Source organism: Catharus ustulatus, chromosome 3 (assembly GCF_009819885.2).
Source record: "Catharus ustulatus isolate bCatUst1 chromosome 3, bCatUst1.pri.v2, whole genome shotgun sequence".
NCBI lineage: Eukaryota > Metazoa > Chordata > Aves > Passeriformes > Turdidae > Catharus > Catharus ustulatus.
In genome coordinates this window covers 15228020-15248970 of record NC_046223.1, presented here as the reverse complement: position 1 = coordinate 15248970, position 20951 = coordinate 15228020, and the positions used below count along the sequence as shown (strand labels likewise).

General features: G+C 36.9%; 1 protein-coding gene across 28 annotated transcripts in view; it reads right to left on the bottom strand.

Moving 5' to 3' along the window:
• NRXN1 (neurexin 1) overlaps positions 1-20951 on the bottom strand; it is a 682314-nt gene that overhangs the window by 87735 nt on the left and 573628 nt on the right. For 19 of the 28 annotated variants that reach the window (XM_033055067.2, XM_033055066.1, XM_033055068.1 and 16 more), the window contains 2 exons: positions 10454-10543; positions 8714-9033 (listed from right to left, as the gene is read on the bottom strand). In XM_033055067.2, coding sequence (XP_032910958.1) covers positions 8714-9033; positions 10454-10543 — 410 coding nt within the window. The remainder of the gene's footprint in view (positions 1-8713; positions 9034-10453; positions 10544-20951) is intronic. The other 9 variants (XM_033055084.1, XM_033055085.1, XM_033055086.1 and 6 more) reach the window with 1 other exon arrangement.

Genomic DNA, 20951 nt, shown 5'->3' with positions numbered 1-20951 from the left:
TCTTCCTTAATGCAAATGCCCCTGCCCATCATTTATTTATGTCTCCTCTCTGGCAAGTTTCATAGCTTTCTTCCTTAAGTCTGTTTGGAGACTTTACTGTTCCCCTTCATGCTAAAAGAATTCCAATCTAATAACTTAATCTGCCTTTTAAAAATGTGTGTGTCTGTGTGTGTGTGTGTGTATAAATATATGTGTGTGCTTGCGAAACCATATGCAAAAAAAGACATTTCAACAGAGATTCATTAAGTGAAAGAAAAACTATGTAAAGAAATGAACACTGCATGCAAAATTATTCATAACAGAATTGCAGATGTTCCAGGCAAAGAGCATCAAGACATAACTATTAGGAAGTATCTAACTCTGAAGTAATGCCAGCATATAAACAAAACATAAGTTTCAGCTGTTCGAATCAACTGTTGATTACTAAATGAAAACAAATATTTAGAGACAAGTTTAGCTAACAGATTAAATTAAATAAATCCATAAATCACAAAGTACTTATTAAGTTATTCAAGACAGACTTAGGATGTTGATACTACCCACAGGGGGGAAAAAATGGGTCTTGCAGAAACCTTCTGCACTAATTTATTAACTGAAAGTCCCAAGAATAATGTTTGATTAAAGAAAATGATTGGCAGTCTATGAAGCAGGCATGCCTGTGAATTAAGATTTGGTCTTAATAACTGTAGGGTAGCAGAAAGGTTTCTCACATTGCTGTCACTGTTGTGTTTACAGGAAATTTTCAGTACATAATACAGTTGTATCACCTACATTTTGAAGAGCTCTCATACATGCTTGATGTTCAACAAAACATCACACAACAGACTGTTGCAGTGAGGTCCTTGCCAGCCACACATAAAAGCAGGTTGAACACTGCAACTTGGAGCAATTAGCCTGATTAATTAGATACGGGAAGCAAATTCATCTCACAGTGGCTCCATGTGCTGTGGAAACACCTGGAATCCATTGGATGGCTGCAGCAGCAGGACTGACACTGCTGCAGTGCACTGAGGGGGCTGCAAGTGTGGCAGCAGTTTAAAGCTTTGTCAGGGCAGGGTGCCTGCTCTGGGCTCTTAGCACTGAGAGGGGAAGGTCACGCCCTGATTCAATTTGCTTTTCTTTTCCTCAGCTCTCAGGAATCGCACACAACAGAAACAGAATGTATTATTTCATGCTTTCTGAAAGGAAATTGTGTGAGCCAAGCTTGTAAAACACACAGTGCTTCAATCATAAAAATGCACCAAAGGAAGTGGTTAACAAGATCTTCAGGCTTAGCGCAGCTCCAGAAAATGATAAAGGGACTGAACGACTGCTGCTTTCTTTTTGCGGGAGAACAGAAGCTCTGAGACACAGCACAAGGATTTCTATCCTTCGAGGCTGCTGAGAATCAGTGACTCTAACACAACCTGCCTTTTCAGTCACTCCAAATGCAGAAAAATGCATTATAGCCATGTGATGGCACAGTTAAGGGTCACCAGCTCAGCAACAACCTGTTGTTCCACCTGGGTGAAACAATCCCATTTCTGTGTAATCTTAATGTTTATTTAGTGCGCTGGCAGACACTGAGAAGGAACAGTGGAAGGCATAGAGTATGAGAGAGAACCATGCATGGTTTTATGTGAGGACCCTTCCTAAGAAAAGAGGTTGACAAAAGAGCTGTAACTGCAAGGGAAATATTTCTCCAACAAGAAATCACTGCCTAAATTTGGGTATGGCTTTGCTCAGCAACAGTTTGATGCTGTCCCATGTTATGCAAAGGGAAGGTTTAGAAATGTTACTGTCCTAACATTACATGAACAACTTATTAGGAATAAAGACAAGCAGCATGCTATGAAAAATCATTGGTACCAAGATGAAGTTTGCTCTACTAAATGTCACCACTTTTAAACATGGTAATGTGTCAGAATTTGAGACTGGATATGACCAATCTGGGTTAAAAAAAAAAAAAAAACATAATCAAGCAAATTGTAATAAATTAACTTGGTCTTTTAAACAGGAAAGAACAACAAAATTAAAGCAGCAAGTGGCCTGACATCCTTTTCTCTCAAATTGAACTTAAAAAGAAATTTTATTTGCAACTAATTAATCAGCAATTTATGCAAGCATCTTGCCATTCTTTGGATTACTAACATTGCTGTAATTTCATTTCATTTTTTTCCCTGTGTGTGCGCACCACAGGGGGTAATTTCAAAGCAGTGCTCAAGGTTTTAGACATATCCCACTGGATGAACAGAAATTCCATGGTTTGGCTTCCTTTTGCAGGGGCTGGAAACCCCTCCCACATGGATGGTGCCTCTTGAAGTTAATCCACAACAGAGCCAAAGAAAAACCAGAAGTCTTTTCTGGATTGTGCAATGCAGGTAGGGATGAAGTAGCATTACTGACCATGTTCAGTTGTTTCTGTGCCTGTAGTTTTCCATGCAACTGATTAGGATTTGCCTTTGGTGCTCCACTGTGCTCCAAAGAGGCTCTATGAATCATTCCTCTCCAACAAATGCCAACAATTAATAGTAAATCTTATCCTCTGAGCTTGGCACAATTAAGGATACTGTTAGAGTATTTACATATAAAATTGTCATAGGATAAGATTTTCAAAAACATTGATGGAATAAAGAAATATTAATGAGTCTGAAAAACTTTTGAGAAACTCATCCTAAGTACATACATACAGTTTTTCTTTTTTGTCTTTGCCTTTTAAACAACACCAACAAAAAAAAAAAAAAGCAGGGGAAAGTAGGGGAAAGACTGGCTCTGCAGTATGCAACAGGAGACGAGAATGGGCACCAGAACTGACACAATTTAGCTTTTTTGGATGCTTAGTATCCTTGAAATCTTTATGCTGAACCAGATTTAACAGAATTGGTCAAGGAATGCAATATTTATTAAGAGGAGTAGACAGACAACCATGAGATCACATAATACTTGAAAACGACAAACCAATGAGCCAGTTCTAGAGGCAATTGCACTGAATACTGATTTTCTAAAGCCACCCTATTTACACAACTTCAATATTCAAACTGAAGAGCCAATATTCAATATGCAAATATTTTGCAGCAGGAATATCAAATGTGATCAGGTAGCAAATATTAAAACAAAGAGAAGTTTAATGTTTACTGTATCCTCTTTTCAATTGTTTAGACATCTTGAGTATCAGTGATGTTGGCAATTGTGTTTTAAAACAATTAATCAAATGATCAAAAAATCACTAGAAGAATCTTAGGATTTTTATTATGATATTCTAAAAAAAATTAACCAAGGAGAAGTGCATGGGTTTCATGCACCTAGGTAAGTTTCTGTCAATCTGCAATTGAAACATGGGCACTTCACAACCACCATTTTGCACAGAGATCCTACTGCAAATGAGATTTGTCCTAAACACTCAAATTTTCCAGGATCTGTCATCTAAGGGACATGTACAGGTGCTGTGCACTGGGATACTGGAAGCTGAGGCATTCACTTTACACTAGTGAGCATCTGTTGAGTCAAATCCTTGTGATTTATCAGAGCCCTGGGGAGGAGCTTTGCTTACTGGGGCTGATGAACTATGGACAAGCTGGTGTGACCATCCAGAGAAAGAAGTGGAAGCAGATACATGAAAAGAACACAGTATCTGTGCATAGAAACAGGACTTTACAAACTATACAGTACATTATTTTAAACCAAAATGGGTGGAAAAAACTCATCCTCCTATTAATGTTATCTTCATTCATTTAATAATCAGTGTGTCTCCATAAAACATGCTCACATTTGCTGTTCTGTATAGAGGTCATGTGTTCAATTGCCATTCTTAAAATTGAACTCTTTCAATGGATAACAACCCTGTTTTCTCCACTGCTTGTTTTTATTTGGCAGGTGAAGTCTCTGAGCCAAGCCTGTCATTGTCCCTGCTACAATGAATGCTATTTAAATATGCTGCTTCAATACATACAAGGAAACACACCCTTCACCTGATGTATGCCCTCCAGGGCAACTGACCAAATTTCAGCTCATTGATTTAGTTCTGCCTGACCAAAAATCAGTGCCTATTGTTCCCAAACATGTAATCATCTCACAGTATATAGCAATTGCTGGCTAAGTGGCTTAGTGTTATTGATAAGAACCCACCCTGATGAGAATAAAGAGGACTGCCAGAATACGTTATGGAAAATTAAAAAAAGCTATTTTGCAGGCAGTTTTCAGAAACGGTTTCCAGTGCATGAAAGTAGAGGCTGTTCTGTGGATAGGCTGTCATAATCAAACCCTTAGAAAGGGATGAGAAATGAGCATATTATTCTTGATTTACTATCACTTCATTTATGATTTCCAGTTAATACAGATTCACAAAGCTGTGCCAAAGAGATACTAAAGGACTGATTGGGCTTTCCTAATTCAAGCAAAACCCATTCTCTAAGTCCTTTTGAAGCCTTTCAGGCTTCTGCCAACTCTTGCAATTTTTATTGCAAACCCTGCAGTACTCTGTGTTTAGCTTAACATTTCAGCTCCTGGAGTTCTACAACATGAGAATCTTTATTTTCAGTTTTAAAAGATGTTTATCACCTTCACAACTGAATAGAAAAATTTGCAAATTAGACTTCTTAAAAGTGTTAAAAGACAAAAAGAAGGAAGAATTTAACTGTATCATTTTGCTGAATAAATTCATAAAAAGGTGATATTCTTACACCAAATTAATGATTTCTGAGTCTCAGTGCATACTTAAGGCTCCCTAAAAGTTAGCAACACATATTTTCATTTAGCGCATGTCCTGTTCTTGCAAAAATTAACCTGAGGGATTTCTTTCCATGCTCATAAAAGTATTCAAAGTATTGAGCCTCCTATGCAGTGTGGGGGAAGCAAAGGACCTCCCCTGCAATCCCCAGCTGCCATGCCAGTGGCCAGGGCTGGTGCCAACTTTTCACCAACTGCTTGACCAGGCAGCCCAGTCCTTAACCTTACTGATCCAGAATCTGCTGTAGCTCTGTGCTGATGCTACAGCTGTCTGAAAAGCCTGGATAAAAAACCACAGTGCAGTAAAGTGTCCTTCCCACAATGGCTGCAAATCTGCACATTTGTCAACACTGACACAACACAATGCTTGCTTTATTTCCCTCTTCCTCCCACTTCCTGATTTCCTATTTTTTTCCCTCCTCTTTACCTGATACCTTTTGTTTATTTTATGAGATACTAGAGGCAGGGATTTTTACTTCTTCTGTGTTTACGCGGTGCCTTGCATGGAGGCTGACAGCTTGAATGCCATTATAATCAAATGGGGAGTAGAGGGGAGGAGTTAAGGCACTAAGGAAAATCAGGCATTCACCTACTATTGACATTCAATAAGCTCTGAGTACCTTTCTCCCTTTTGAAAAATTTACATTTCCCAGTGCAATAATTAAGATGTCTGTCATCACCAAAACATCCATTGTTAAAATATTTCCAAGCTGGGAAAACCTTCATTTAGAGTCTTCAGCAAAAAGCATTTCTTTCTCAGAAGCACTAAAACCTCCTTCATCTAAAATCATGCAGAACAGTATTCAACATACTTTCTGGAAGTCCCATGTGTATCTTGCATCGTATACTGCTTTTGTCAATATCTGTGAGGGAGCAGAGACTCCATCAATTAAACGTTGTAGGTTTTTTAAAAGAACCTTTCCTATAAATAGAGATTTAAATGATCTTCTTTAAGTATTGCAATCTTTAATTGAATTCAATGCCTCTGCAAATGGAGCAAACAATCTCTGACTGATTAGATCATTTGCTTCTATTCTATTTCAGCCCTGCTCTTGCTTTGCAATAATGTAAGGTTTTTTCATTAGCAATTGCTGTTCAGCTGGATATTTTCCTCAGTAACCTAATTAATACTGGAGAGGTAACTTTACTTCTTGTGCATTACTGTATGTCAGTGTAGTTGACACCATTGCAGAGGTTATATATAAGCAAATATCAGAAAAATAAAAAGGGCAAAAATGAAAGAGAATGAAGAAATCAAAGGTAGATTTTTTTTTGTCCATGAGATGGTGAGTGCCTTTATCTCCAGTGACATCAAGATGGAAAATGATTACTCAGCACCCTGCAGGTCAGACCCGTGGGAGCCATATGGGTCACAAGCTCAGAAATTATTACATGCAGGTAGAATAAGAACCAGGTATTGAAGTCTTGGGTTTTAGCTTTTATATTTTTCAAATTCTCTGCTGCTTGGTATGTAACTCTGAAACTTCATATTAGGTGTTAGTAAGCTCTCTTCAAAGGATAGTTAGACAAAACAATTCCTTCCTAGCTAGAGAATCAAGGACATCTGTTACCCAAAAAGCATAAATGATGGTGAGGGAAAGGGGGCAAGCCAGGAGGCTGAGACTTCATGGCCTGGGGACTGTGGTTGGACAATTGACCCCAATATGTAGATGAACCAAAACTTACAAAAGTGTAAAAACTCGTGACCAGGATCCATCTTGGATTCAACTTGGGTGTAGCCCCAGCCGGGGTCTTGCAGTACCCAAGGTGCATCCTTTCAATAAATACCTGTTTTATTCCTTTTGCTCTGCCTAGTCTCTGTTCCAGGTCAACCTTTCCAGGTGTCAGTATGAATGAAGAGATTATGTCTCTAAGGTGCTTCAGTAGCTTCTTAGGTTTTTGTTGCATGAATAGTATAGCATCCTGCAGACAAATTTGACCTCTGACTTCGGAGGTTATCAATTTCTCGAATTCAAGTCATGGGCCTGATGGCAAAGTGTGTTCCAGTGCAGTCCCTGACTAATTAAGTGTATAAAATGACACACAGAGATTCTACCAGGCAGGACATTCAGACTTCACCACAGTTGTTAGCTTAAGAAAATTTTCTTCCAAAAATTCTCAATTGGAACACCTTAAAAAGAAAAGTCTTAGTGGCTAAACATGCAAATAGTGTGCAAATTATACTGGGGAATACTCCCAGAAACTGAGGTCAACTGGCAAAGCAATTATAACAGTAAATTCCTGCTGCCTACAGATCATGTAGGGTGCCAACTGAGAATGGTTTCTGTGACATTCTTCCTCCAAAATTGTGCCTGGGAGTTACATGAGACAGTGGCAGAGGCCAACAGTATTCTGGGAACTTACAGAACAGCCTAATTTAATTTAATTTTAATTTGGTAACATTAATTTAGCTCAAATTATTCCACACTATGAGGGTGTTCTACACTTTTAGAGATCTATCTTCTTTTAGGAAATTTGAGGAAGTCTTAAATTTTGCTGCTGCAAAATACTGAGGTCAGACTAGTTGGATAATAGATTGCAAGATACTATGTAAAACAGAATTAAGAACAAAGAAAATGTATTGCTATTTCTTAAAACTCTGTCACTTATGTCAATAATTATTAAAATCTCCTGCAACCTACAAGTCAAAATGCTTTTTTAAAGGATCATTTTTATCTTAAATGTACTACTTCAAGTTTGTTAAATAACAGTTTTAACTTTTGCTTTACTGTAGTTTTTGATCCACAATATAAAGCATATAAAGGTATTACAGACAGAAAAACTGAAGTGTCAAATTTGATGCCCCAATTCACACTGTGACTTGAGTTTTACACAGAAAACAGTCAACCTGACCTCAGCCTCTGTCTAATCTGCATATGCTTCATTCTTGAGAAAATGAACCCTGTTCAGCATATCCTGTCCCTCATGATGTTTCTGTGTTCCTTGTCCTACTTCTGGATCTCAGGAGTGCAGCTGTCTGTCATGGCTTGATGGCACAGTGGGCGCACAAACAAGCTTGTGAACCAAACGAACAAGAAAAGCTTTTAGCAGTGTACTTCTTTTTTTCCTTGGTTTGGTTGAGGGGGTTTTTGTTTGTATGTTTTGTCTGGTTTTTTTTCTTTTTTTTTTTTGTTGCTGTTTTACTTTTAAAGAAAGAATAAATATAAAAGAATCTTCCCCACCACAGGAGCATCTTGATAAGTTTTAGGTTTTTTAAAGCACAATGTCTGTGGATGATATTCAGGGTATCCACAAGATGAAGGCACTTAATTCACTCACCTTTTTTTCTCCCCTCCTTTCCCAATAATTAAATTTCCCCACATATTATACAGAGATCCTGACAAAACCTGAAAGCAACTAAATATATCACCAAATTCATGAGATGCAAATAACCTCAACAAACAGTAAACAACAGCCTTTGAGTTGGATGCTGAGTCTCCCATGGTGCAGAGTGCTCTTAATTCCCTCTGCTGCCACTGCCTCTTGTGAAGAGTACTGCCAGAGAAGATGATCAATCGTGGGACTAGAGAAAGTGCTAATTCCCTCTTTTCCAGCCTCTTGCCATTTTTTGTCTTCACACCTCCTTCCTGTTCTCTCTTTAAAACTGGATCTCTTTTCTCTATCTCATGGATAAAGTCACCACTTCATTTCATTATCTCTAATTCCAGACATCCTGCATTCCTACACTGAAAGTAATCGATGTAAGCCATCAGAGGAAGAAAGGGTATTTAAAAATATACACCACTATGAAGATGGATGACAGAGCAATATAGCTCAGCACCAGAACAATCTGAACTGGTAAGTTTGCCTAATTTAGAAGAAAAGCAAAGCCCTTACTTTCCCTCACACCACATCACATCCATGCGCTGTGTATGGTACAGAACTTTCAACAATAACTCATGCATTTCTTTCTTTAACAGGAACAATTTCATCTGCAGAGGGAATGTGACAAAGGAAGCCACGCTCAGAAGTGCAAAGATATTTGCAAAAGGCTAGGAAGCTGACTAACCTGACCAATGGGTTCTTTGGTCGGAGCCTTTCCTCTTCTGGCAGTGCTCGTGGCCAACGTGGTAGTTGTTTCCATGACTGAAGTGGACATCTCCGACTGCATCGCGGTGGCTGTGGACTCGGTTGTCATAGAGGAAGGCACTTCACCAACAAGTCTCACATTTCCTTCTATCACGATGTTGGCATCATTTTCTGCTGCCATATTCAGAACTTTCAAGCCATTGTAGTAAAGACCAGAGAGCTGGCCTTGGAAAGGGTGGCCACGTTCCTTGCCTCCAATTTTTATGGTTGCTTGGCTATTGAAGATTGTGAGCTGACGCCCTGTGAAGATAATATTATATACATGCAAAAATGTTGACTGTGAACGCTGTACTCTACATAAGTGATAACAGATTGTCATGGGGTGAAAAATGAGAGCAATAAACTATAAGAAAAGTATTTGACTCATAATTCATTGCTTTTTAATGAGGTGTCCATGAAATGCACAAATTTTGAGAGCGTTTGCATTTTTCTTAATATACGGCGTTTTGGGATTTATATGTTTTTTTGCTAAAAGGCCAATCAAATATATTTGCAAATATGTTTGGCACTACAAGATATACCCCTCTTCCTTTTACTTGAAAGCAGTGTTAACTTTTTGGTGTGTCTCAAGAATGCCAGGTTTTCTAATTCCTTAAGATAACTTTTTCTTCAAGTCTGCCAACATTAAAAAAGTTTTTTTCCCATGTAATGCAGCATAGAGCCTATAGCTTTATGTACAAGTGAGTTGATGTATGTATAGACATATACAAATATGTATATACACACAAAGTTTATATGCCATCAAGTCACAAGATCAAGTGAATTTAAAAGAATTTATGTAGCAATCAGTTGCATCTCTATATAAGTGATTATTTACATTTTTTATTAAATATTTCCTTTTCGTATTTAAATGTTTTATGTCCCTTCAACACAAACACTGAAAAGAAACGTGGTTCACACTGAGTGTCTCAGAGGTAGATTCAAAAATAGATGTCTGATTGGCTTTCAGCAAGGCTATCAATTAAAATAAAAGGTTTTAGATGTAAAAGCGGCTTTAGAAATGATACACATACCAATGGAGAAATCATGGCACATTTCCATTAAACAGAGAAATCCTCAGCAACAGTACCACTCTTAGTAAATAGAATAGTCACTTTAGTGACTATTTGGTTTCTGCTCACAAAAAGCATGCACACAACTTTAAGTTCTGTTTTAATTAGTGTTTGTTCCAAAATCCCCTTAGAAGGTTGCAAACGTTAAAGGGACTTCATTTTGATTGGCAATTCATATTGCCCACTATTTAAGATACCTACAGTTTAAACAAATTTTTTTTCAGGACCATAATGAAGATATCATAACTACAGATATTTTTAGTTAATAATTTAGATGCTGGAACATGTAATATAATCTATGAATGATTTATAATTTTTGGTTAATGTTTGCTATGAGTACCTTCATAGATTGAGTTAGTGGATTATATTTAACAGTCCCTTTAACCTTAAGTTAACAGGGTAAGATTATTAAACAGCTGGTACTTCTAGAAATGTATAGAAATTATTATACAAGGTATGCAAATATTACTCTATATTTTACTTTTTAAAATTTGTTTTAATTTAGTTTTACTGAAATTTATTTTTATGTTTATTAGTGTTACAATGAAGCACTACTTGGTTATGTTCAAATTATTTTTTTATTTGAAGTTTTAATCAATGTTTTTTACCTTTGTCGAGTAGCCATTCATCAACTACTCGACCAAGTCGATATGGAATTCGCTGTCTAGCAATCGCCAGGCGCTCGTTATCATTGTTTCCTTTAAAGTTTAAAGAGACATTTCATTGGTTAAAATCTGTAAGGTCAAAGGTTAAAAGTTAATACTTAAAGCTTGAGCTATACAGTTGCCACATGATTTTTTGAAATTTGGAATTTTAAAAAGTGCTACCTAGAACATTTCATGGTTCAGACTTTTCATTCATTCATTTATTTTATTTTAGCAAACAAAATTATTCCTATGTTAATTGAAAATTAGAAATCTGCATTTGAGCTAGGTTATTAAACTTATGTTATAGACAGACCCAAAAAACAAATTTAAACATCATCGAATGGCTTTACAAAAAAATGATAGTTGACCTCAGGGTTTTGTCTTTTTTGATGTTTCTTATTAACTAGTTAAACATGTTCAGGTGAAACAGGTTTAAGTTTTCAAAAGACATCCAACCTCTCACTCCAGGTTAGTCATTTAAAGAAGAAGAACACAACTCTAAATCACCATCTAAGGCACACTTACTTCTTCTGTCTAATAATAGTCCTGCTGTAACTTATTCCTAAGCAGAAAAAACACACATTTCTTCGCTTCATTTAAATAAAATCCAGAGATTCAAATACATGGTACAGAACAGGGCATTCACAGTTTGTACATTTTCTTAGGACTCCTTGACAATGTTAAGAAGGAATACCAAGGCTTTGACAAAAGTGACTTGCTGAAAGGTAGCCTGGTTCTGAAACATGGAAGTGCTTTGAAATTTAGCAAGAGGCCAGCTGTGGTGGAGTTTCATAAATTAAGAACTAACCAGAACCCAGGAATGCAGAGGACAAACTTGTCATATTTGCCAACTGTATCTATTCTCAGTCAGTGCAGAGATCTCTGACTTAACTAAAACAGTGAGATAAAATAAGGCTGGTACAATCAGATAAGTAGCAGATGAGGGAAGATTAGCAACACACTAAATATTTATTTATAATACTTAGTTGTAAATAAGTTTTTTGTGTTTGAGTGATATAGTTGTGATCCCTCAGAATACCACTTAGGAAGCTACTTAGGAGAATGGCAAACCTAAATGTTTCCTTCAATGTATAGGCTTTTGGTGGCAGCAGAGTTTTAGACAAAAAATTTATTTTTCTTTCATTAAATTGGTTCATATTAGTAAAGAATCTGAGAGATAAGAAGAGCAAGATGAGTAAAAATCAGTCATTCATAAACCATGTCCAAATACAAAGTCAATCATATTAGCTCAATCATGCATATTTTCTTTGACTTCAAAACCCACCAAACCAACCAAGAAACCAAGTCCCACATCTGCAGTGGAAATGTAAGCACACGCTGCAGTAAGCCCACATAGTGCTCAGAGAGATGGGGTTTTGAGCTAGAAGGATCCTACTGCTAATGGTCAAACAGAAATATTATCCAAATTCAGGAGATCAGTCTTCCAGTTTGCCACAAAATTACAAGCCTTGCAGGGAAGAATCAGTACAATAGCACCCCAAATGCAAATGAAACCATGGTGGTTTCATGCAGATATTTATTCTGCAGTGCTGAGGACTGGTATTTTCCATGTTTCATGCATCTCTCACTTGGTTTAGCATGGACATCATTGACCATGCCAGAAGCTGATCTATTTGCATTTGAGGAGATGGCCTTTTCCAGTTCATTCCCTTTCTGGTATTAAATCATAAAATGGTTTGGGTTGGATGGGACATTTGAAGATCATGTATTCCCACCTCCCTGCTATGAGTAAAGACACCTTTCACTAGATCAGGTTGCTCAAAGCACATTTGACCTGACCTTGAGCTGTTCCAATGATGGGGCATCCACAATTTCTTTGGACAACCACACAAGGTGGTTCTACAATTTCTCTGAGTAAATAATACACAGTGTGAACATCTAAGTGTATGTCATATTAAAAAAAATATATGGACATGTATGCATATATGCAAAATGTATACATTTTGTTTGTATGTACATTTTTCTCTGTCCTCAGTTTAGATGTATTTTCCATAAAGCAGAACTGAAACTGAACATCAAACATTTTACTGAAACTTTTTGTTTTGTACTTCTCCAAGAAAGTGAAAATTTAGAATTAAACACATCACAACACAACTACTATGATAATATGAGAATACAGAAAGTTTTAAGGTTTTTTTTTCCTGTTATGATCTTTAAAATTGCTTCTCTTCATCCTGGCCTCCTTTTCTTACAGCAAACTTCCTGGGACTAAATGGAAATCTGAGAAATACCAGAAAAAAAACCCATGAGAAATGTCATGCAACCAGCACAAGAACAACAACAAAAAAAAATTGCATGATCCTACATGTTTCTGTTCTGGATTTGCATCTTCCCTCAAAATATGTGTGTATATATGTATACCTAAACCAGTGAGCTAATAATTTATATTTTCTGACAGTCAGTTACTTTTAACACATTACACATTTAGCTTTTCAATAAGATGTTTCGACAGTTTCTATTGAGGCTTTATCAGTTGAGTCACTGAATAAGTGAGAGAACATCCTATTTCTAAAAGGTTTCCTTAGCTTACAGTAAATGAATCATGAGTACCTTTCTTTTTTTTTTTTATTATCTATACTTTTTTTAAATAGGGAAGTGACATTCTTCTATGTCATCTATAAGAAAGGCTAAGTTGTTCAGAAGGGTATGTGGGCTAAGGAATGCATTAACATAATGGAAATAAGTGTCATGGATAGAGATTATCATTCACCCATCGACTCCACGCAGTTACTCACTGGATGCCTTTCATGAACAAATGCTCTCTAGATCCCAAAAGAACCAGGAAGTCATGGCAAAGTGTCCACAACTGCCTATATTGAGAAGGCAATAAACTGTGTTGTTTATTCACCCAGTAGGTGTAAATCAGGAACATGTGGTAAGAGGATCCCCTGCAGCCACCTGACTGGATCCTTAGTGCTGTTACAACTCTCTGTTGTAATTCCATGACTAACATGGAATCTATCTCAGGCTAGGTCCACTCACTACTCTGCAGCTACTCCAGAACATCTCAATGGTGATTGTGGAAACTCCTCTTGAACTAAAGGCATAAATTTTAATCTTGGCCAGCTTATACATTTGTTTGAATTATTTCATTAAAACATACAATACATGTGGTTTTTGAGACTATTATAATGTGATTCTATCAATAAATTGTATTTTTTACTAGCTGCAGCAGTTCTACACCACTGGGAGCAAAATTCAAATGAAAAGCAAGGAAATAACAATTTGATTTGTAAAGGTCACACAAAAAATAATTACTGATTACATTAGACCATTCCTCATCAGGGAAAAGTGCACTGTGAAATACATCTCAATTTGACACAATTACATTAGCTTAAATTCTTCTAGTGTGTAATATAAATGGAAAGGCTAGAGGGAAATGGTGTGGAACTTATCTGGATTTAGTTTCAAAGAGAACACATGGATTCAGTAATGATGAAACCAGTAGACACATAACAACTACATGAAAAAAAAAATATACATAGAATTGAAAATAACAGAAACTCTATTAAAAGCAACAAAAATCCTACTTACTACATAATGAAAAACACACATAGTTTACATAACTGCTTCTTCCCAAACAGCTGGTTTGGATAATACACTCTGCTACACTGAATGTGGATAGACCCAGTAAAACTGTATGCATTTCCCTCATTTTATAATCTCATCCCCAGTGGAGAAATCATAAATACCACAGATTGTTTTCCTCAGGAGTATTCAGTTGATGTTTTTCTACCTTCCTTTATTTATGCTTGTTTTTACCAATATGGTGAACCACAAGGAACTTCTTCAGTAAAAACACTTCCAAGAAGGTTAATAAATTTTTTCATACTTTAAATAAACCTGCGGCTTTGAGATTTTATTCTGTTACCCATCTGAAAGATTAAGTGCTCTGGCAGGCATCCTTTAAATCATAATTCATAAAAAAAAAACCCTGATGTGCCTAAACTTTAATTGTAGACAGCTGTGTGACTACCCAGCATTATTCTTCCAGCTTATATGACCAAGATTTCTTTGATTAAAAAAGCTGGGGAGAAATGATTCACCCAGGATGTGCACCATGACATTGTCTAACCTGATTGAATTCTAGATGGCTTCATTCTTCTGCCAAATACACAATATTTTGTCACAACAGAGTGTTAATTCCATGCTGGCAGGAAGGCTTCAAGGGAATAACAATAATTCCAAAGAATCAAGGTAAGCAGAGAAGAGCAGCAAAGGTCAAATCTTTGAGTCAGAGTTAAATCTTGTGTCACAACTGAGAAGAAGCAGTCCAAAAAAACTTTAATCATACCTTTATATCTATAGGTCAGCTGGGACAAACCAACTATGTGAACTTCACTAATATGTGTTTTATCCCTCCTGATTTATTATATTGTCAGGGCTGGAGTGTAATTCTATTTTGTGCTCTGAAATAAAGGTGTCAGTTATTGATGTGAAATAGCAGCATCCTTGAAAGGGAATAAGTAAGAAGGTTGAAAATCGTAAGTCTGTGAAGAGCAACCTAGACTAGAGAATATTTTCTTTGTAACAAACCCTTTAACAGAATACAAATTCACATTGTTAGTCCCAGTGATCTGTTAGGGAAATAAATAACAAAGTGATGAAACCAAGGTCTATCTCCATTTATAAACAACTCTCTCTCCCTTAGTTTTGCTCATCATGATCTTGACACTGCTCTTTCTGAATCAAGACTCCCCTGACATCTGCAAGAGGAACACAGAGACCCACCTCATTCCTCCAGATGCAGGTAGGGATGAAATCTGAATGAAATGTCAATTGCGTGACAGGAAGCCATAGCAGCTCTGGATGGGACGTGGGGGTGTACAGTCCACAGTCCCTCATGGCCAGGAAATGAAATCACAATCTCAGTAGTAGCCCATACTAAAGTTCTTTCATATAATCTATTTCCATTATTGCACACACATTCTTGAGACTGGGTTGCATGGGGTAGATAAGAGGTCCAAGTTCACCCCAGGAAGTTATTGTGTTATTGGGGGACACTGCTCTGACCTATATTTTTGCTGAGCGCTTACAGACTTTGTCTAGCCAGTGCTTGATCCAGAAGTGAGCTCTGGATGGATCAGATGAAGGTATATGTCATTTTCCCTTGCTGAAAGACGTCAGCTCTTCTTGTTACAGTGTGTGGGAAGAAACACAGGAGGATGCAGTGGGCAGTCTTGAAGATGCAACTCCTCCTCTTGTATGAGGAGTTACATACCCAGAAGGCTGATTTGAGCCTCCTCCAGTGCTCAGAGGGAAGGAACACACAGAGTTGCAGAATGTGAACATTTTGAACAAATCTTACTGTCATCTCAGTGAGAAGATAAAAGTGCAAAGAAACTCTTGAGTTAGAGAAAGAACCTGTAGCAAATAAGTAAGAGTGCAGCTTTTCAATGCCTTACCTTCTTGAGACAATCTAGCCTATAAAGATCAACCTAGCCTACAACTCCTCCAAACTTTGAAGAGTCAAGCCTGGCAAGTTCATACTAACTGACCATAATATAATATGACCCTTTAGGGTTACAGGAACTCCAAATTTCTTATAATAAATATTAAGCATCCAAAGAGACTATTTGCCCACCAAATGCCATCTTCATGCAGTCTTGTGAAATTTCTCACTAGGGGCTTATAACATTGCTAAAAACAAAGGAAAACTTAGGTTTGCCTTTAAGAATACAATTACCACATCTATTGAAAGATGCCCATTTATCCTACAGACTGTACCAAAACATCTTATATTCGCCTGCAAGCTCCTTATTTCATGCTTGCGTATTAAACAAAGCAAATAATATTTTTACAACTTTCTACAAGATTGAACTTCAAACCCTCATTAACCTCTCAGGGGGAGTTGAACCTTCATTTCAAATCAACTCCCTTCTGCCCTGTATTGTTTTTGATTATTTTTCATTGGATTAATTAGTAATTAAATGAAGAGTGTGCTCTCCCTGACTCTCACTTCCTCACTATAATGCAGTATCTGTCTCAGTTTGGTACATTTTGAGAGATTGGCTTATTTTGAGAGATTGCTGTATTATATCAAAAACAAGCATGAGAAGATGAAAACCAACAAGAAGCAGATAAGAAAACATAAGACTTGTCTGATAAATTAAAGGTCATATTTTGTTATCTGGAGTTTCACAAATATCCTTTGTACTGCCTGCGTAGTATTAAAGGAGCTATTATTATACGGCTGCTGCTAAAATAGGCAGGACAATTTACAGAAATCATTGAAGAGGAATGAATTGTAAGCATGGTACCATGCCCCACATTACCCCAAGAGTGACATTTTGTAGTTCTCCAAGGCAAAAGGACTTTGAACTGTTTCTAAACAATAATGTTACAGCATTTAAAGATACCTTTTCAATACAAATATAACCAGAAGTTGACTGTAGGCAGTTTCTTATTCAGTAGATTTTCAACAACTGCAAAATAGAGAATGTTTCAAGCCTATTGCATTCAAAATTAGCTAGATCTGAGATAGCAGCTGCTAAGGGTGTTCTACTGACTTTTGCCCAGGTAGCAATCTGGATGATCTTCATTTCATGCTAGAAAAGAGGTGCTATACAGAATGTCTCTTGGCAGAAACAATACATTATATAAATGAACAATGGCAAATGGGAAACACTGTGCTCAGCTCTTATTTTAAAATCCCACTGGGCCATAACTCCATGAATATCCAGTATTCAGGTAGAAGCCATCAATAAAAAAGGACTTATTAACTGTGTGGTAAGTCTCCTAATTAAGTTTAATCACCACATAAGTTCTGAGATCGGAATAAGGACAAACTGTCGAAAGGTCATTGCTCATATCCTTGCATTTTATTGTAGTCAGTGAAAGGCTTTGGGAAAATCTATTTTTCCCATAAGTTATTTGTGGAAAATTTTCAACATGAAAAGTTATCTGAAACAATTGCAAAAATCTTCTGGAGTTACATCCTGCTCTAGGTTATATGGGTGATAAGAGGAAATAGAGTATTGGCCTTCCGTTGTGATCTCCAAATCTGCTGCAATTGGACTGCTTTAGCAGACTGTTCAGGGGCAGTGCAGGATACAGATAAAGTCATGATCATTACATGACCAGATTCATAAACACTGTAAGAAATCCAAAGTACTCAGCATCAGCCTTCATCAACAGCACCAAACTAACTTCACCGTAGCTGTAAATTTTAAAAACGTTGATTTTGTGTTCTTTCACAAAACATGAAGGTGATGGAGTTAACCCCTATGTCCCAAAGTCTTGGGACATACAGGTGCTTTGTCACACTTGCTGCACCTGCCTTGTTCTCCTAGGGACAAGCATAATTACACACAGGCCAGCAGAAACAAAACAGAGGTCATTATTTGGACTACACTGTGCCAAGCATAAAAAACCAAACGTGCCCATACAGACAGAAAATGTGATTTAAGAAATGAAAATCTGTTCTGTGTCAGCAGTACAGGCAAAAAACAAAACAAAACAAAACAAAACAAAACAAAAAAAAACCAAAAACACACACACACAAAAAAAAAACCCTAGCCCTTAGCAAGCTCAAGACTTTCAGTTCTGTCTAAAAGTGGCATTTCAATTTGTGTATTTAAGCCTTGCAGACATTTTACTATAAAAGAATAATCTATTTCAAATGGGAAGGTTTAAACTTGCACATATAGGGGGGTTTTAATGCTTTTGGCAAGACACAGCAACAGAAACTGTAAATAATAGAAACAAATGGTCACTAAGATAAAAGAAGAGGTGTGCTTTAGGATTGCAGAACTATAACAAGACCACCACCATGGAAAAGTGTAATGGCTGTGAGTAGACTCCCAGCAGAAGTTTAATTTTATCTGTTATAAATTGAAATAATCTGTTTTCCTATTTATAATATCTTTTTTAAAAGATCACTAATAATTCCCCTGTAACCTATGTTGCACATTATTTTAACTTTTTATAAAATGCAGGTAATTTTCTAATAATCTGCTAGACATTTCCAGTTAGATAAGGTTTTTCCCCTTGTGATTGATTATGTTTTCTCTCTTTTTTTTATGGTGTAGCAAAGCCAAGAATACTAAGAATTGTTACGAAGCATTTGATTTTGTTTTGAGATGGCAATTTTGAAGAGAATTGAAAAGTTCAGTGCTCTGATACTCTGAATTTCTGTATTCAAAACTCTTCCATATTTTTCTTCTTGTATGGTTTAGGAAATTCTCAAGGAAGGAAAAGTCTGGTTACCATAACACATTTACCATTCTCCTGATATCTCTGCTTTGTGACTTCTCATATTCTCCGTTTAAAAATGGGACAAAGACCCACTATTGAGTAAAGAACCTGTGTGGGGAATAGGCAGTTGGCACCCACTGACATCATTGGAAAAACCACACCCTTGGAAAGCCTATTTCAGTGCACCCTATTCGTCAAAGTCCATAAAGACACACTGAGCATTAAGCATGGAAGCAGTTCTCTGGTGCCTTCCTAAATCATGGCCTGAAGATGTCTTTGAGCTGATCTCTCCTGGGATGTTTTCACATGACAGATGGTCTCAAGGTAGCCTTGCGCCTCCAGAAGAGAAAGCCAGTGACTCCAAAGCCAGTCTAAACACATGTGGATCCTGCACCAGCTAAACCAGGCCATTCCTATAATTTAAGCTCTTGGCCAGGACACGCTTTCATATGAGGAACTGCTCTTTTTAAAAGCTAACAAGGCCACATTTTGGATGGGCAGTACCAAGCTGGCAGCTAACTTTCATGTAGGTCTAAATTTATTGGCTTGATTTCAGAGCAAATCTGAGTTGAAACACCAGAATGGAGAAACAATCAATATTGAACTATTTAAGCATGTATGAATTTTCAAGGAAATAGATAATTGCTATTCAACTGTCAATATGTTTAATATTTCGTTTTGTTTTACAAAAATCTATTTGCTGATGCAATACCCACAGTGTAGATCTGACTTCTACTTTGATACACTTACGAAATGTTAAATGGGAAAAAGATCAACTTTATAAAGAAAATAGCTCTGCTAGCACAATTTACACATCTACTTTTTCTCAGGGAACCACTTGACCTTTTAAAAACATACTGAAACCCACCATGTTGAAATTAAATAAGGCTATTATCATCTTTCCAGCTTTATGAACTCTTGTAGCTTCTCTAACACGAAGCACTAATGCATTATTAAATATAATGTAATATGCTATTTAAATTATTTTTATTTCTAAGTGATGGCACTGAGCAAGGTGAAGTATTAAATAAGCATCTAATTCAAAGCAGATAATACACTAACTGCTAAAATGGGCAGATGACTTACTAATAAAATATTAATATATTCCAGTTTAATCAGCATATTACAAGACAAAATTCAGGCCTCTTGAGCAGAAAGGACTACATCAGTCCATCAATGTACTGTCCAATCATTACCCATGAAAGTACTGGCATGGGCTTAATAGATTGGATGGGAAAAGGAAGTTGCTTCCTGTCCTTGCTTTTATTCATATGTTCACAATTTGTCACTTCTTCTAAAGCAGAACACTAAGACTTAGAAACAAAGTTTTACTGCTGAGGCTGAAGTGTATTTAATTAACACTAAAATATGTCTAACTGCCAGGGTGGACTGTTACCACCAGTAAAGTGCAAGGCTAAAACAGGATTCTGACAAGGCTTGGAGTAACATCCCATTTTGCTTTCTGCACAGAACACCCATGGTGTTCACATCCACAGAACTATGACAGATAAGGAAAGTGTACAGGCAGCAGATTATTTTTGACACACTCCTGCAGCATGGCTCATCTCTCCAGCTCAGCTGGAAAAGCTGCACACAGGCTCACTCCATGGAATGCTCTTTAACTAAGGTCAGCTACTGCAAAAATTACATGCAACAAACTGTGAGCTATCAGATAGAATGGATAAGCAAGCAGTTAACTAAGAATCATTCCTTACAGGAATTTGTCAGGATTTATGGATGTCTAAATATACAAAGCTGAGAAAGAGGAAGATAAATGATGTCTTAGGATTAAAGTAATATTTCCAGTATTCTGTTTCTGCTCCTTTGCAAGGACATTCTCAGTTTGATGCAATAAGAATGACATATTAAGGGCATGGTATAGCTATTGATTAACACAGTAATTTTTCTGGATATAGAAATGATATCTGGAAACTTTTTCTTTTTTTCCCCCTACTCTGACTTTAATTCCTGGAAAGTGATTGCTGTATCTGCATTATAAACACAGTGGTACCATGACATTTTTCTTATATTGATAGTACTCCCCTAAGACATAGGACTAATATCATCTGCACATCAAAGGATATGACTATTTACCACTAAACCAGGTATTCAGCCTTGAAACCATTCTTTGGTTAATTTATAACCTATAACCAGATCAATCAGGCCTTCCAGGAAACCACCTTCTCCTGATGTGATGACACACCATGAGGTAAATCTCTCAGAAGTGAATACAAAGGCTCAC